Source organism: Coloeus monedula (assembly GCF_965178545.1).
Source record: "Coloeus monedula genome assembly, chromosome: 27".
Taxonomy (NCBI): domain Eukaryota; kingdom Metazoa; phylum Chordata; class Aves; order Passeriformes; family Corvidae; genus Coloeus; species Coloeus monedula.
Window position 1 is genome coordinate 4,725,065 of NC_138807.1, and position 17,738 is coordinate 4,742,802.

General features: G+C 64.5%; 2 protein-coding genes across 5 annotated transcripts; both read right to left on the bottom strand.

The window, feature by feature from the left end:
* Nucleotides 1–3,835: 3,835 nt before the first annotated feature.
* Nucleotides 3,836–5,968, bottom strand: LOC309582515 (harmonin-binding protein USHBP1-like; the record flags this gene model as incomplete). The annotated part of the gene is made up of 2 exons (XM_082297696.1): nucleotides 3,836–4,118; nucleotides 5,775–5,968. Coding segments are annotated over 2 exons (357 nt in total), but the record flags the coding sequence as incomplete, so codon positions are not given.
* A 613-nt stretch (nucleotides 5,969–6,581) lies between these two features.
* Nucleotides 6,582–16,042, bottom strand: LOC309582616 (harmonin-binding protein USHBP1-like). 4 transcript variants are annotated; one of them, XM_082297851.1, is made up of 15 exons: nucleotides 15,962–16,042; nucleotides 12,590–12,871; nucleotides 12,215–12,447; nucleotides 12,034–12,128; nucleotides 11,814–11,944; nucleotides 10,634–10,843; nucleotides 10,206–10,550; nucleotides 9,768–9,994; nucleotides 9,541–9,681; nucleotides 8,423–8,447; nucleotides 8,232–8,317; nucleotides 7,916–8,021; nucleotides 7,603–7,834; nucleotides 6,772–6,963; nucleotides 6,582–6,683 (listed from the first exon to the last, which is right to left on the bottom strand). In XM_082297851.1, the coding sequence occupies exons 2-14, from the start codon at nucleotides 12,596–12,598 to the stop codon at nucleotides 6,812–6,814; spliced, it is 1,992 nt and encodes a 663-aa protein (XP_082153977.1). In that variant the 5' UTR covers nucleotides 12,599–12,871; nucleotides 15,962–16,042; the 3' UTR covers nucleotides 6,582–6,683; nucleotides 6,772–6,811. The 4 variants fall into 4 exon arrangements, with proteins under 4 accessions (XP_082153977.1, XP_082153976.1, XP_082153975.1 ...); XM_082297850.1 differs by lacking the exon at nucleotides 8,423–8,447; XM_082297849.1 differs by lacking the exon at nucleotides 8,423–8,447 and having other exon boundaries at nucleotides 7,603–8,021; nucleotides 9,768–9,964.
* Between the last annotated feature and the right edge of the window lie 1,696 nt (nucleotides 16,043–17,738).

Here is a 17,738-nt window from a genome sequence, read left to right on the forward strand (position 1 = left end):
AGTCCGGCAGCGCGGAGGCCTCGCCGAGGGTTTTCCGGGCTCGTTTTTTTTTTTTTCCGGGGTGGGATGCGGCTCCGGAGGCCTTTGGAAGGGTTGTGGGGTTCTGGTGGAGTTTGTGGGGTGGGGATGAGGTTGGGGTTGTGTTGGTGGCGGGGCAGAAGTGGGAAAAGGTCCCTAAAATTATCCCAGATCTTTTCCCAGTGGGTGAACCCCGCCTGGGTGACCCCACCAAGGTCTCAGAGGGCTGGGAAGAGATCCCAAAAATCGTCCCAGATTTTTTCCCCAATGGACAAACCCGCCTGGCTGACTCCAACTGTGGTCTTGGAGCATCCCAAAAATCTTCCCAATGGAAAAGACCCCATGGCAGAGATCCAGAGCCAGCCCCGATGGAGAGACGGGAACCACCAGCCCTGCCCCAAAAATCCCACCCCAGTGATCCCAGTCCTTCTCCCAGTCCCACATGGGAGCTGCAGGCAGTGGCTTCCCAGGGGGTTGGATCGGGGTTGGATCAGGATTGGATCAGGATTGGATCAGGATTGGATCAGGACCACCCCATCCCTCTGTCTGTCTGACGCCCCACGGCTGGAATTGGGCATTTTGGGGTCAAATCCCTGATTTTCAGCCACTCTGGGGGGTGCAAACCTCGGGTGCGGGGTCGCCACATTGCCACCCACCCCCTCATGTCCCCGATGTCACCCCAAGGAGAGGTGACACCCTCCGCACAATTCCCGGGGCGGGGGCGGGGGGGTGACCTCACCCTTCTGCTTTTCCAGAGGGGAAACTGAGGCAGGGACCGCGGACACGCAGAGCCCCTCGGTGGCCCCGGGGGCTCAGCGAGACGTGGCGAGGAGGGGCCAGCGCCAGGTGCCACCTGCCCTGCCCCCCCCCTGCTGTCACCGAGGCCGAGGTGGCCCCGGCTGCCCCCGCCTTTCACGCGGAGCCTGACCCCGCACAAAGCCCCCGGCAGCGAATTTGAATCTCAAAAGGGCTCCGGGAGCCGAGCCCTGACCTTCAACCCTCGGGTCAGCCCCTCCACGCCACCGCCACCACCCCCGGCATCCCCCCCCCATCCCCTTCCGGCCACCGGGGGACGAGCGGAGTGGCCCCGGTGGCCGCGGGTGGCATCGCCGCCGCCGCCGCTCGGTGCCAGCGCGGCTGCCCCGGGCAGGGCCCGGCTTTGATGCGGCCCCGGCGGGGGCGGGCGCGGGGAGGTGACCCCGATTCGGAGGATCCTGGAGAGGGGGCGGGGATGAGCTGGTTGCTTGAATTCCCACAGCTCTGCGGCTCTGAATCCTGAGTTATCCCTGTATCCCTGAATCCTGAGTTATCCCTGTATCCCTGAATCCTGAATTATCCCCACAGCCCTGAATCCTGAGTTATCCCTGTATCCCTGAATCCTGAGTTATCCCTGTATTCCTGAATCCTGAGTTATCCCCACAGCCCTGAATCCTGAGTTATCCCTGTATCCCTGAATCCCAAATTATCCCTGTATCCCTGAATCCTGAGTTATCCCTGTATCCCTGAATCCTGAGTTATCCCTGTATCCCTGAATCCTGAATTATCCCCACAGCCCTGCGTCCTGAGTTATCCCTGTATCCCTGAATCCTGAATTATCCCTGTATCCCTGAATCCTGAGTTATCCCCACAGCCCTGAATCCTGAATTATCCCTGTATCCCTGAATCCTGAGTTATCCCTGTATCCCTGAATCCTGAGTTACCCCTGTATCCCTGAATCCTGAATTATCCCTGTATTCCTGAATCCTGAGTTACCCCTGTATCCCTGAATCCCAAATTATCCCTGTATCCCTGAATCCTGAATTATCCCTGTATCCCTGAATCCTGAGTTATCCCTGTATCCCTGAATCCTGAGTTATCCCTGTATGCCTGAATTCTGAGTTATCCCCACAGCCCTGAATCCTGAATTATCCCCACAGCCCTGAATCCTGAGTTATCCCTGTATCCCTGAATCCTGAATTATCCCCACAGCCCTGAATCCTGAGTTATCCCTCTATCCCTGAATCCTGAGTTATCCCCACAGCCCTGCGTCCTGCATCCCCATAGCCCTGGAAAATCACATCCCCATATCCCTGCATCCCCAAATCCCTGAATCCTGCGTTCCCACATCCCTGCTCATTTGCGTCCCTGCATCCCCACAGCTCTGCATCCCCAAATCCCCGAATTCCCGAATCCCGTGATCCCTGCATCCCCACATCCCGGCAATCCCTGCATCCCCAAATTCCCAAATCCCTGCATCCCACAGCTCCACATCCCCAAATCCCTGCACCCCCAAATCCCCACATCCCAAATCCCCGCACCCCTGTCTCTGTCTCCCAGCCCTGTCCACCGCCAGAATTCCAGATGCTGATCCCTGGAGCCTTGAACTCTTCTCTGGGATCCCTCCAGGGAAAATCCAGCCCCCATCCCATCCCATAAATCCCATAAATCCCATCCAATCCACCCCGTCCCACCCCATCCCATCCCGTCCCATCCCATCCCGTCCCATCCCATCCCATCCCATCCCATCCCATCCCATCCCATCCCATAAATCCCATAAATCCCATAAATCCCATCCCATCCATCCCGTTCCACCCCATCCTATCCCATCCATCCCATAAATCCCATGAATCCCATAAATCCCATCCCATCCTATCCCATCCCATAAATCCCACAAATCCCATAAATCCCACCCCATCCCATCAATCCCATCAATCCCACCCCATCCCATCCCCCGCTCCGTGCCTCAGTTTCCCCACCCCCCGCCCCCGCTCCCATTATCCCCCATCCATCATTCCAGGCTGGACGGGCTCGCGCAGATCCCTCCTTTTCCCGATCCCCGCCGATTCTCCCGGCCCGGCGCTCGCCGCTCCCGTCCCTGCCGGGCACGGAGGTGCCAACGGCTGCCGCCATCACCTCTGATCCGGCGCCGGCGGCACCCGAGCGGCGTCAGCTGCGCGGAGACACCGCTGGGAGGGGGACCCGGCCTTTGTCCCCAACCCCGCTGGGGACAAACCCAGCCGGGGGTCCCGCAGCTGAGCCCCCGAGCCCCAAAAACCAAACCACCCCAAAAGCGGCGGGGCTGAGCCCCGGGATTGTTATTTGGGGTTAAAGCGGGCACGCCGTGCTTTGCTGGGAGGGCTTGGGGGGGGTCTCCTGGGGGTTTTGGGGGGGGTCTTCCAGGGTTTTGGGGGTTCTTCTGGAGTTTTGCGGGGGTCTTCTGTGGTTTTGGGGGGTTTTCCAGCGGTTTTTGGGGGGTCTCCTGGGGTTTTGGGGGGTCTCCAGTGGTTTTTGGGGGGCTCTTCTGGGGTTTTTGGGGTTTTCCCAGCGGTTTTTGGGGGGTCTTCTGGGGTTTTTGGGGGTTCTGCAGTGGTTTTTGTGGGTTCTGCAGGGTTTTTAGGGGTTTTTGGGGGTTCTGCAGGGGTTCTGTGAGGTCTCCAGCGGTTTTTGGGGGGTCTCCAGCAGTTTTTGGGGGGTCTCCAGCGGTTTTTGGGGGGTCTCCAGCGGTTTTCTGTGGGGTCTCCAGTGGTTTTTGGGGGGTCTCCTGGGGGGTTTTCTGGGGTTTTGGGGGCTCTTCTGGGGTTTTTGGAGGTTCTCCAGCAGTTTTTGGGGGGTGTCCTGGGGTTTTTTGGGTTCTGCAGGGGGTTTTGTGGGGTCTCCAGCAGTTTTTTTGGGGCCTCCAAGAATTTTTGTGGGTTCTCCAGGGGTTTTTTGAGTTCTCCTGGGGATTTTTTGGGTTCTCCAGGAATTTTTGTGCGTTCTCCAGGAGTTTTTTGAGTTCTCCTGGGATTTTTTGAGTTCTCAGGGGGGTTTATTGCGTTCTCCAGGAATTTTTATGCATTCTCCAGGGAGTTTTTGTGTGTCCTCCGTGGTGGTTTTTTTTTTTTTCTGGGCTTCTCCGGGTGTTTTCGTGAGTTCTCCAGGGATCTTCCCGGCCTTCTCCAGGAGGTTTTTGGGGTCTCTAGATGCAGGTCTCGCCGCCCTGCTGGAGGCCGCGCAGTTTGCGGGCCAGCGCCTGCTCCCTCCGGCCGTGCTGCCTCCGCAGCGCTCCCGCCTGCGCCTCCAGGCGCCGCAGCTGCTCCGCCTGCCTGCGCCGGGCCCCGCGGTGCGCCAGGGCCAGGGAGCTGCGGGGACACGGGGGGGATGCGGGGGATCAGGGATCCGGGGATTCAGGGATTCGGGGAGTCGGGGATTTAGGGATTCGGGGATTCGGGGATTCAGGGATTTGGGGAGTCGGGGATTTAGGGATTCGGGGGTTTAGGGAGCTGCGGGGACACGGGGGGGATGCGGGGGATCAGGGATCCGGGGATGCGGGGGATTCGGGGAGTCGGGGATTTAGGGATTCGGGGATTCGGGGAGTCGGGGATGCGGGGATTCGAGGAGTCGGGGATTCAGGGATTCGGGGGTTTAGGGAGCTGCGGGGACACGGGGGGATGCGGGGGTTCAGGGATTTAGGGATTCGGGGGTTCAGGGATTCGGGGATTCAGGGATTCAGGGATTCGGGGCGTTTAGGGATTCAGGGGTTCAGGGATTCGGGGATTCAGGGAGCTGCGGGGGACACGGCGGGAGCCGGGAGTTCAGGGGTCATGGGATTCGGGGATTCGGGGATTCAGGGATTTGGGGATTCGGGGAGTCGGGGATTCGGGGCTTTAGGGAGCTGCGGGGACACGGCGGGATGCGGGGGTTCAGGGGTCATGGGATTCAGGGATTTAGGGAGTCGGGGATTTAGGGATTCAGGGATTCAGGGATTTAGGGAGTTGGGGATTCAGGGATTCGGGGGTTTAGGGAGCTGCGGGGGACACAGGGGGGATGCGGGGGATCAGGGATCCGGGGATTCAGGGATTTAGGGAGTCGGGAATTTAGGGATTCGGGGGGTTAGGGAGCTGCGGGGACACGGGGGGATGCGGGGGATTCGGGGATTCGGGGAGTCGGGGATTCGGGGATTCGGGGATTCGGGGATTCGAGGAGTCGGGGATTCAGGGATTCAGGGATTCAGGGATTTAGGGAGTTGGGGATTCAGGGATTCGGGGGTTTAGGGAGCTGCGGGGACACAGGGGGGATGCGGGGGATTCGGGGATTCGGGGAGTCGGGGATGCGGGGATTCAGGGATTCGGGGATTCAGGGATTCAGGGATTCGGGGGTTTAGGGAGCTGCGGGGACACGGGGGGATGCGGGGGTTCAGGGATTTAGGGATTCGGGGATTCGGGGATTCAGGGATTCGGGGGTTTAGGGAGCTGCGGGGACACGGCGGGATGCGGGGGTTCAGGGGTCATGGGATTCAGGGATTTGGGGATTTAGGGATTCAGGGGTTTAGGGAGCTGCGGGGGACACGGGGAGACGGGGATTCGGGGATTCGGGGAGTCGGGGGATTCAGGGATTTGGGGAGCCGGGGGAGCCGGGGATTCAGGGACTTAAGGATTTAGGGAGTCGGGGGATTCAGGGATCTAGGAATTTGGGGATTTAGGGAGTCAGGGGATCGAGGGGAGTCAGGGGACTGAGGAGACCCAGAGCATCCGGGTGACACAAGGGACATCGGATCTCCAGGGGACCCAGCGCACCCAGGGGACACAGGGAATGTGGGATATCCAAAGGATCCAGGGCACCCACACGATCCAAGGGACCCAGAGCACCCAGGGGACCCAGGGAATGTGGGATATCCGAGGGATCCAGGGCACAGAGGGCACAGGATATCCATGGGACCCAAGGGACACGGGGCACCCATGGCACCCAAGGGGACCCAGGGGACCCCGCCGCCCACCCCGCGGGCCCCCCGTGCCCACCGGTGCGCCTGGCAGAGCTCCGCGGCGGCCGCGCCGCTCTGTGCCCGCTGCGCCCGGCTGGCAGCGCTGCCCCGCTCCAGGGCCAGCACCAGATCCTGCGCCCGGCGCCGCAGCTGCTCCGTCCTGGCCACAGCGGGCCACCGGGGCCACCGCCGGTCACCGGGGCCACCGCCGGTCACCGGGGCCACCGCCGGTCACCGGGGCCACAGCGGGTCACCGGGGCCACCGCCGTGCCATGGCCGGCCCCGCACCATTCCCGGCCCCACACCATTCCCAATCCCAGAGAATTCCCAACCCCGCACCATTCCCAATCCCACAGAATTCCCGATCCCACACCATTCCAGTCCCACACCATTCCCAGTCCCACACCATTCCCAATCCCACAGCATTCCCAATCCCACAGCATTCCAGTCCCACAAGATTCCCAATCCCACACCATTCCCAATCCCACACCATTCCCAGTCCCACACCATTCCCAGTCCCACAGGATTCCCAATCCCACACCATTACCATCCCCACACCATTCCCAATCCCACACCGTTCCCAACCCCACAGAATTCCCAATCCCACCCCATTCCCAGCCCCACAGAATTCCCAATCCCACACCATTCCCAGTCCCACACCATTCCCAATCCCACAGCATTCCCAATCCCACACCATTCCCAGTCCCACACCATTCCCGACCCCACACCATTCCCAATCCCACACCGTTCCCAACCCCACAGAATTCCCAGCCCCACACCATTCCCAGCCCCACAGAATTCCCAATCCCACCCCATTCCCAGCCCCACAGAATTCCCAATCCCACACCATTCCCAGCCCTCACCTGGCCCGGATCCGGAGCAGCTCCTCCCTGGTTCTCTCCGCATCCGGAGGGTTCCGTGGAGCCATCGCTGCCCCCCGGCCGATCTGGGCACCCCACAGAGATTTTGGGGGTGTCTCCCACCCCTCGGGAGCCCCCAAATCCCAAGGAATGTCCCATGGGAGCCATCCCTACCTCCTCGGAGCTGCTGGAGCTGCTGGAGCTGCTGGAGGGCTCATCCCGATCCCGATCCCGCTCCCGCTGCCGGTGCTGGAGCACCAGGCGCAGGGCGGCTTCCTGGGGTCCCTGCGCGGCCACCAGCAGGTCCAGGGCCCGCTTCTCCCACTGCGCCAACTGCAGCCGCGTCCGCAGCTCGGCCAGAGCCTCCTGGGCACCGCGGGAGCATCACCGTGGGCCGGGGAAACTGAGGCACGGCTGGGGGGAGCCAGGAGGGAGCCAGGAGGGAACCAGGGAGGGATCCAGGGAGGGATCCAGGGGGGGATTCAGGGAGGGATCCAGGGAGGGATCCAGGGAGGGATCCAGGGGGGAGCCAGGGAGGGATCCAGGGGGAAGCCTGGGAGGGATTCAGGGGGGAGCCAGGGGGGGATTCAGGGGGGAGCCAGGGAGGGATTCAGGGAGGGATCCAGGGAGGGGTCCAAGGAAGGACCCAGGGAAGGACCCAGGGAAGGACCCAGGGAAGGATCCAGGGAAAGATCCAGGGAGCAGCCCAGGGCAGGATCCATGGAGGGGTCCAGGGAGGGATCCAGGACAGGATCCAAGACAGGACCCAGGACAGGACCCAGGACAGGACCCAGGACAGGACCCAGGACAGGACCCAGGGCGGGACCCAGGGCGGGACCCAGGACAGGACCCAGGACAGGACCCAGGACAGGACCCAGGACAGGACCCAGGACGGGACCCAGGACGGGACCCAGGGCGGGACCCAGGGCGGGATCCAGGGTAGGACCCAGGACAGGATCCAGGACAGGATCCAGGACAGGATCCAGGACAGGATCCCAATCCCACCTTGAGCACCACCAGTTCCCGCAGCAGCTCCGCCTTCTCGGGCCGCCTCCAGCCGGGCAGCAGCAGCGCCCGCGCGTCCCGCAGCGCCCGCTCCGCCCGAGCTCGGGGGTCCCGACCCCGGGGGAGCCCGGCAGGTTCGGGGGTGTCCAGCAGGGACCCCTCCACCACCGCCTGCTCGGCGCGGAGCCGCCGGATGTGTTCCCGCAGCGCTCCCTCCTCCATGCCCCGGCAGCTGCGGGGTGGGCACGGGGCGCGGTGGGCACGGGGGTACCCCGGGGGTGGCTCAGGGAGGGGAGCCAGCGAGCCCCGGTACCTGTGTGCGCTGTCCGCGGTGTCCCCCCGCTTGTCCGGCTCCGGTGGCTCCGGTGTGGCGGGGCCGGGTCCCGGTGCGTGGCCCGGCTTCGGCTCCGTCGCTGTTCCTGGGCACGGGCCGGGCACGGTGCGGGGGTGTCCCCCTGCCCAGGGGTGGCCGCAGGGGCCGTGTGGGGCACTGGGGTCTCCACGCCCTCCCTGCATCCCCCCCTGTATCCCCCAGTATCCCCCAGTGCCCTCCCAGCATCCTCCCCAGCACTCCCAGTATCCCCCAGTCCCCCCCAGTCCCGCCGTGGGCCTCCCCCAGTGTCACTCACCCCCACGGGTGCCGCCGTCCTCCTCCGGTGTCCCCTTTGCCCGCACCAGCTCCAGGAGGGCGGCGTAGGCCCCCCCGCAGCGCTCGCTGGGGGACGGGGGGCTCAGGGGGGACTGTCCCATTCCTGTCCCCATCCCTGTCCCCATCTCTGTCCCCACCTCTGTCCCCATCCCCGTCCCCTCCCGGTCCCACCTGCAGCGCAGCACCAGGCGCAGGGCTGTGCAGCGGGACAAGGGGCTCAGTGGGTCTGTCCCCATCCCCTCCCTGTTCCCTCCCTATCCCCACCTGTCCCATCCCTGTCCCCATCCCCTCCCCATCCCATCCCCAACCCTGTCCCGTCCCTGTCGCCATCCCTACCCCCATCCCCATCCTCTCCCTGTCCCCATCCCATCCCATCCCATCCCATCCCATCCCTGTCCCGTCCCATCCCTGTCCCGTCCCTTTCCCCATCCCCTCCCCATTCCATCCCCTCCCTGTCCCCACCTGTCCCATCCCCGTCCCCTCCCCATCCCCATCCCATCCCTGTCCCCACCTGTCCCCTTCCTGTTGCCATCCCGATCCGTCCCATCCCTGTCCCCATCCCATCCCATCCCATCCCATCCCATCCCCTCCCCATCCCCTCCCCATCCCCATCCCATCCCATCCCCATCCCATCCCATCCCCATCCCCAGCCCATCCCCATCCCTGTCCCCATCCCATCCCATCCCATCCCATCCCATCCCATCCCATCCCATCCCCATCCCATCCCATCCCATCCCCATCCCCATCCCCATCCCTGTCCCCATCCCATCCCATCCCATCCCATCCCATCCCATCCCATCCCATCCCATCCCATCCCATCCCATCCCCATCCCATCCCATCCCATCCCCATCCCCATCCCCATCCCTGTCCCCATCCCATCCCATCCCATCCCATCCCATCCCATCCCATCCCATCCCATCCCATCCCCATCCCCTCCCCATCCCCATCCCCATCCCATCCCATCCCATCCCCATCCCATCCCATCCCCATCCCATCCCCATCCCCATCCCATCCCCATCCCATCCCCATCCCCATCCCATCCCCATCCCCATCCCATCCCCTTCCCCATCCCATCCCATCCCCATCCCATCCCATCCCATCCCCATCCCATCCCATCCCCATCCCATCCCCATCCCCATCCCATCCCCATCCCATCCCCATCCCCATCCCATCCCCATCCCCATCCCATCCCCTTCCCCATCCCATCCCATCCCCATCCCATCCCCATCCCATCCCCATCCCCTCCCCATCCCCATCCCATCCCCTCCCCATCCCATCCCGGTCCCACCTGCAGCGCAGCGCCAGGCGCAGGGCGGTGCAGCGGGACTCGCGCTGTCCCAGCTCCATGCTCAGCCGCTCCGCCTCGCCCTTGCACTCGCCGAACGCGGCCGCCAGCTCCCGGTTCTGCTCCTGCAGCCGCGCCAGGCACCTGCGGCCCGCCCAACCCCGCCGTCACCGCCGCCGTGCCTCAGTTTCCCCACCGGAGAAGGCACGGGGGGTGTGGGGGGGACTCACCCCTCCAGCTGCTGCACCCGCTCCTCCTGCTCCCGGCTGCCTCCCGCCGAGGCTTGTGGGGACAGCGCGGTGTGGGGCTGGGTCCCGAGGGGTTGGATATCGAGGGGCTGCATCCCGTGGGGTTCAGAGCCGTGGGGCTGCGTCCCGTGGGGTTTTATCCCGTGGGGTTTTATCCCGTGGGGTTCAGAGCCAAGGGGCTGCATCCCGTGGGGCCGGGAGCAGTGGGGCTGCATCCCGTGGGGTTTTATCCCTTAGGGCTGCATCCCTTGGGGTTTTATCCCGTGGGGTTTTATCCCGTGGGGCTGCGTCCCGTGGGGTTTTATCCCTTGGGGCCGAGCATCGTCGCCCCCGCGGGTCACATCCTGCAGAGGGCACACCCAGAGCCCCGTGCCAGGGCAGGATCCCCCAAAAACCCCCGTGCCCCAGCCCCGCACTCACCCGGTGCCCCGGGGGGCTGCTGGGCCCGGGGGTGCCACCGATCCCGGGGCTGTCACCGATCCCGGGGGCGCCACCGATCCCGGGGGTGCCACCGACCCCGGGGGTGTCACCGATCCCGGGGCTGCCACCGATCCCGGCGGTGCCACCGACCCCGGGGGTGTCACCGATTCCGGGGCTGTCACCGATCCCGGCGGTGCCACCGACCCCGGGGGTGCCACCGATCCCGGGGGTGCCACCGATCCCGGGGCTGTCACCGACCCCGGGGGTGCCACCGATCCCGGGGCTGTCACCGCCAGACCCCCCCGGCTCCTCCAGCCTGGCCAGAGCCTCCCGCAGGTCCCGCACCTGAACCGGACACCGGGTTCAGCACCGGGGCCGCTCCGCTGGCACCCCGGAGGTGGCACCCGGTGTCCCCCTCCCTCACCCACCTTGCCCTGCAGGCGGTCCCGGTCGCCCCGCAGCGCTCGCAGCGCGGCCGTGGCCTGGCCCAGCTCCTCGTCCCGGTGCCCCAGGGCCGCCCGCAGGCTCGCGTTCCTCGCCGCCTCTGTCGCCACCTCCGCCGGTAGCCCCTGACCCGCCGCCACCTCCGGCCACCACCGGCGGGCCCAGCCCGGTGTCCGGCTCAGCTCGTCCAGGCTCTGGGAATACCAGGCTGGTCGGGCAGTGCCCATCTGCTCGCTGTGGGCACCGCGGGGGTGGTTTTGGGGTCACAGCCACACCGGGAGCCCCCCGGTTTTGGAGTCATAGCCACGCTGGGAGTCCCCGGGTTTTGGGGTCACAGCCATGACGGGATCGCCCCGGTTTTGGGGTCACAGCCGTGCCAGGATCGCCGGGTTTTGGGGTCACAGCCACACTGGGAGTCCCCGGTTTTGGGGTCACAGCCACACCGGGATCGCCCGGTTTTGGGGTCACAGCCATGCCAGGATCACTCCCCGGTTTTGGGGTCACAGCCACACCGGGATCGCCCGGTTTTGGGGTCACAGCCGTGCCAGGATCGCCGGGTTTTGGGGTCACAGCCACACCGGGATCGCCCGGTTTTGGGGTCACAGCCGTGCCAGGATCGCCGGGTTTTGGGGTCACAGCCACACCGGGATCGCCCGGTTTTGGGGTCACAGCCATGCCAGGATCACTCCCCGGTTTTGGGGTCACAGCCATGACGGGATCGCCCCGGTTTTGGGGTCACAGCCGTGCCAGGATCGCCGGGTTTTGGGGTCACAGCCACACTGGGATCGCCCGGTTTTGGGGTCACAGCCATGCCAGGATCACTCCCCGGTTTTGGGGTCACAGCCATGACGGGATCGCCCCGGTTTTGGGGTCACAGCCGTGCCAGGATCACTCCCCGGTTTTGGGGTCACAGCCACACCGGGATCACCTGGTTTTGGGGTCACAGCCATGCTGGGATCGCCCCCCAGTTTTGGGGTCACAGCCACACTGGGAGTCCCCGGTTTTGGGGTCACAACCATGTCGGGATCACCCTTGAGCCCCCCAGTTTTGGGGTCACAACCACACCAGGAGCCCCCCAGTTTTGGGGTCACAGCCATGCCAGGATCACCCCCCAATTTTGGGGTCACAACCACAGCGGGACCCCCTGAGCCCCTCCAGGCTCACCTTGACCACTCGGTGCCAAGCCTCGCCGGGCAGTGGCCACGCTGCCGGTGGCTGCCGGTGCCGGGAGAACACGGCGCGTTCCAGGGAGCTCACGGCGTGCTGGAGGTCCTCGAAGAGATCCGGGCTGCGCTCTGGGGACAGGGCCAGGGCCGGGATCCGCGCTGGCACAGCACGGAACGGCACCCGCGGGCCGGCGGCACGGGCGGAACGCAGCGCTCACCGTCCTGCCCGGTGCCACCGCGGTGTCGCGGGGCTGAGCTGGCAGCGGGGACAGCGGGGACAGCGGCGGTGGCCTCGCCGCCGTGCTCGTGGTCGCTGTGGGGTGACGAAGGGCGGAGTGAGGGGGTGGCACCGTCGCGGTGTCCCCGCGGTGTCGCCGGGGGCGGTGCCGGTGCCGGTACCTGGCGGGGCGGTGCTGTGGCCGCTGTTGTGGCCCGGTCACCGCGGCCAGTAGCCCCAGCTCGTAGCGCAGGATGTGCTCGGCGTCACCTGGCACGTCCTCGTCATCGTCATCATCATCATCATCCTCATCATCCTCATCCCTCTCCTCCTCCTCCTCCCGTGGGGGCTGGGGCGCGGTGTCCGTGCCCTGGCCAGCAGCGGGGTCGCAGCGGGTGGCACCCGCCGGCCTTTCCTGGGATAAGGATGAGCTCTGGCCACCAGCCCGCTCGGCCACGGCCTCATCCCGCTGTCCAGACCGGGAATTCCAGCCGGGAGCCCAGCGCCAGGAGCCCCACGGCCATCAGGGTGGGGTCAGCCCTGCGGTGCCCACTCACCTTCTCCATGCCGGGATGGTCCTGCCTGGAATTCCCGGTGCCCGCCGGGCTCTCGGCACGTCCCGGTGCCACTCGGAGGGTCCCAAGAGGTGCCGGTGCCACTCGGAGGGTCCTGGCACGTCCCAGTTCCACGCCGGGGGTTCCAACACGTCCTGGCTCCACACAAAAAGTCTCAGGACGTCCCAGTTCCGCAGCGAAGGTCCTGGTACCTCCTGGTTCCAAACTGGGAGTCCCAGTATGTCCCAGTTGCGCGCCAGGGTTCCAGCAGGTCCTGGTTCCACCCTGGTGTCCGGGCACGTCCCAGTTCCAGACCGAAGGTCCCGCTCTATCCCAGTTCCCCCCCGGGATCCCAGCAGGTCCCAGTTCCGCACAGTCGGTCCCATTCCATCCCAGTCCCACACCGAGCGTCCCGGCACAGCCCAGTTCCACCCTGGGTTCCTGTTCTATCCCAGTTCCACCCCTGGGGTTCCTGTTCTATCCCAGTTCCACCCCTGGGGTTCCTGTTCCATCCCAGTTCCACCCTGGGGTTCCTGTTCTATCCCAGTTCCATCCCTGGGTTCCTGTTCTATCCCAGTTCCACCCTGGGGTTCCTGTTCCATCCCAGTTCCACCCTGGGGTTCCTGTTCCATCCCAGTTCCACCCTGGGGTTCCTGTTCCATCCCAGTTCCATCCTGGGTTCCTGTTTTATCCCAGTTCCACCCCTGGGGTTCCTGTTCCATCCCAGTTCCACCCTGGGGTTCCTGTTCCATCCCAGTTCCACCCTGGGGTTCCTGTTCCATCCCAGTTCCATCCTGGGGTTCCTGTTCTATCCCAGTTCCACCCCTGGGTTCCTGTTTTATCCCAGTTCCACCCCTGGGGTTCCTGTTCCATCCCAGTTCCACCCTGGGGTTCCTGTTCCATCCCAGTTCCACCCTGGGGTTCCTGTTCTATCCCAGTTCCACCCCTGGGTTCCTGTTCTATCCCAGTTCCACCCCCGGGTTCCTGTTCTATCCCAGTTCCACCCCTGGGGTTCCTGTTCTATCCCAGTTCCATCCCCGGGTTCCTGTTCTATCCCAGTTCCACCCCTGGGGTTCCTGTTCTATCCCAGTTTCATCCCCAGGTTCCTGTTCTATCCCAGTTCCATCCCCAGGTTCCTGTTCTATCCCAGTTCCACCCTGGGTTCCTGTTCTATCCCAGTTCCATCCCCAGGTTCCTGTTCTATCCCAGTTCCATCCCCAGGTTCCTGTTCTATCCCAGTTCCACCCCTGGGGTTCCTGTTCTATCCCAGTTCCACCCTGGGTTCCTGTTCTATCCCAGTTCCACCCTGGGTTCCTGTTCTATCCCAGTTCCACCCCTGGGGTTCCTGTTCCATCCCAGTTCCACCCCTGGGGTTCCTGTTCCATCCCAGTTCCACCCCTGGGGTTCCTGTTCCATCCCAGTTCCACCCTGGGTTCCTGTTCTATCCCCGTTCAATCCCCAGGTTCCTGTTCTATCCCAGTTCAATCCCCAGGTTCCTGTTCCATCCCAGTTCCATCCCCGGGTTCCTGTTCTATCCCCCGGGCTCCCAGCAGCTCCCAGTCCCACACCGAGGGCCCCGTTCTATCCCCGTTCAATCCCCAGGTTCCTGTTCTATCCCAGTTCCACCCCTGGGTTCCTGTTCCATCCCAGTTCCACCCTGGGGTTCCTGTTCTATCCCAGTTCCATCCCCAGGTTCCTGTTCTATCCCAGTTCCATCCCCGGGTTCCTGTTCTATCCCAGTTCCATCCCCAGGTTCCTGTTCTATCCCAGTTCCATCTCCAGGTTCCTGTTCTATCCCAGTTCCACCCTGGGGTTCCAGCAGGTCTGGGTTCCACCTTGGGGTCTTGGCACATCCCAGTCCCACCCCGAGGGCTCCGTTCTATCCCATTTCCATCCCCAGGCTCCCAGTCCGCCCCGGTTCCACCCTGGGGTTCCAGCAGCTCCCAGTCTCACACCAAGGGCCCCATTCTATCCCAGTTCCCTCCCCGGGGTTCTTGTTCTATCCCAGTTCCACCCCCGGGGTTCTTGTTCTATCCCAGTTCCACCCCCCGGGCTCCCAGCAGCTCCCAGTCCCACATCGAGGGTCCCGTTCTATCCCAATCCCACCCTGGGGTTCCCGTTCTATCCCAGTTCCATCCCCAGGCTCCCAGCCCGCCCCAGTTCCACCCTGGGGTTCCAGCAGCTCCCAGTTCCCACCCGAAGGGCCCCGTTCTACCCCAATCCCACCCTGGGGTTCCCATTCTACCCCATTCCCACCCCCGGGCTCCCAGCAGCTCCCAGTCCCACCCCGAGGGTCCCGTTCTACCCCAGTCCCACCCTGGGGTTCCCGTTCTACCCCAATCCCACCCGAAGGGCCCCGTTCTACCCCAATCCCACCCTGGGGTTCCCATTCTACCCCATTCCCATTCCCGGGCTCCCAGCAGCTCCCAGTCCCACCCCGAGGGTCCCGTTCTACCCCAATCCCACCCTGGGGTTCCCATTCTATCCCAGTCCCACCCCCGGGCTCCCAGCCCGCCCCGGTTCCACCCCGTCCCAGTCCCACCCCGAGGCTCCCATTCTACCCCATTCCCATCCCCGGGCTCCCAGCAGCTCCCAGTCCCACCCCGAGGCTCCCGTTCTACCCCAATCCCACCCTGGGGTTCCCGTTCTACCCTGGTTCCCCCCCGGGCTCCCAGCAGCTCCCAGTCCCACCCCGAGGGTTCCCATTCTACCCCAGTCCCACCCCGAGGCTCCCATTCTACCCCAGTCCCACCCTGGGCTCCCAGCAGCTCCCAGTCCCACCCCGAGGCTCCCGTTCTACCCCAATCCCACCCTGGGGTTCCCGTTCTACCCCGGTTCCCCCCCGGGCTCCCAGCAGCTCCCATTCCCACCCCGAGGGTTCCCATTCTACCCCAGTCCCACCCTGGGCTCCCAGCAGCTCCCAGTCCCACCCTGGGGTTCCTGTTTTACCCCAATCCCACCCTGGGGTTCCCGTTCTATCCCATTCCCATCCCCGGGCTCCCAGCAGCTCCCAGTCCCACCCTGAGGGTCCCGTTCTACCCCAGTCCCACCCTGGGCTCCCAGCAGCTCCCAGTCCCACCCCGAGGGTCCCGTTCTACCCCAGTCCCACCCTGGGCTCCCAGCAGCTCCCAGTCCCACCCTGGGGTTCCCGTTCTACCCCAATCCCACCCTGGGCTCCCAGCAGCTCCCAGTCCCACCCTGGGCTCCCAGCAGCTCCCAGTCCCACCCCGAGGGTTCCCGTTCTACCCCAGTCCCACCCTGGGCTCCCAGCAGCTCCCAGTCCCACCCCGAGGGTCCCGTTCTACCCCAGTCCCACGCTGGGCTCCCAGCAGCTCCCAGTCCCACCCTGAGGTTCCCGTTCTACCCCAATCCCACCCTGGGCTCCCAGCCCGTCCCGGTTCCCTGACCAAGGCTCCGGCACCTTCCAGCACCTTCCGGCACGTTCCGCCTGCGGCCGCTGCCCTCGGCCTCTCCCGGCCTTGTTCCTGCCGAGATTTCCTCTTCCTTTAACTGTTGAGCTGCCCCGGCTCGGGGCCACCCAGAGGGGCCTTTTTGGGGTGCTCTGCCCCCCCAAAAATCCCCCCCATAACTCCCCCAGACCCCCGTGAGCCCCCCGCTCTCCCAGGAGGGAGGATGCTCCCAGCCCCACCCCCCGGAGCATCCCCGGAACACTTTGGGGGTGCGCAGGGGAATTTGGGGGGGATTTGGGGTGGAGGTCGAGAGGGTTCGGGGGGGCTGGGAGGAGTGTGGGGTGCTCATGGAGTGGTTTTGGGGTGCTGAGGGTGGATTTGGGGTGCGGGGGTGGCGGGGGTGGGTGTTGGGGTGGAGCGGGAGGATTTGGGGTGTGGGAGGCGGTTCAGGGGGCGCACAGGGATATTTGGGGTGCACATGGATATTTGGGGTGCAGGAGGCGGCTCAGGGGGTGCACACGGATATTTGGGGTGCAGGGGGGCTGCACATGGACATTTGGGGTGCGGGAGGCTGTTCAGGGGGGTGCACGTGGGTATTTGGGGTGCACGTGGATATTTGGGGTGCAGTTGGGTATTTGGGGTGCAGAGGGTGATGCACACGGATATTTGGGGTGCAGGGGGGCTGCACATGGACCTTTGGGGTGCAGGGGGGTGCACGTGGATATTTGGGGTGCAGGAGGTGGCTCAGGGGGTGCACACGGATATTTGGGGTGCAGGGGGGGTGCACATGGATATTTGGGGTGCGGGAGGCAGTTCAGGGGGCGCACAGGGATATTTGGGGTGCACATGGATATTTGGGGTGCAGGAGGCGGCTCAGGGGGTGCACACGGATATTTGGGGTGCAGGGGGTTGCACACGGACATTTGGGGTGCAGGGGGGTGCACATGGACTTTTGGGGTGCGGGAGGCTGTTCAGGGGGGTGCACGTGGGTATTTGGGGTGCAGAGGGTGATGCACACGGATATTTGGGGTGCAGAGGGTGATGCACACGGACATTTGGGGTGCAGGGGGGTGCACATGGACATTTGGGGTGCGGGAGGCGGTTCAGGAGGCGCACGTGGATTTTTGGGGTGCAGAGGGCGATGCACAGGGATATTTGGGGTGCACACGGATATTTGGGGTGCAGAGGGCGATGCACATGGATATTTGGGGTGCACGTGGATATTTGGGGTGCACAGGGATATTTGGGGTGCAGAGGGCGATGCACAGGGGTATTTGGGGTGCACACGGATATTTGGGGTGCACACGGGTATTTGGGGTGCAGAGGACGATGCACACGGATATTTGGGGTGCACACGGGTATTTGGGGTGCAGAGGGTGATGCACACGGACATTTGGGGTGCAGGGGGGTGCACATGGACCTTTGGGGTGCGGGAGGCGGTTCAGGGGGTGCACGCGGATATTTGGGGTGCACGTGGATATTTGGGGTGCAGGAGGCAGTTCAGGGGGTGCACACGGATTTTTGGGGTGCAGAGGGCGATGCACAGGGGTATTTGGGGTGCACGTGGATATTTGGGGTGCACACGGGTATTTGGGGTGCAGAGGGCGACGCACACGGATATTTGGGGTGCACACGGGTATTTGGGGTGCAGAGGGTGATGCACACGGACATTTGGGGTGCAGGGGGGTGCACATGGACCTTTGGGGTGCGGGAGGCGGTTCAGGGGGGTGCACAGGGATATT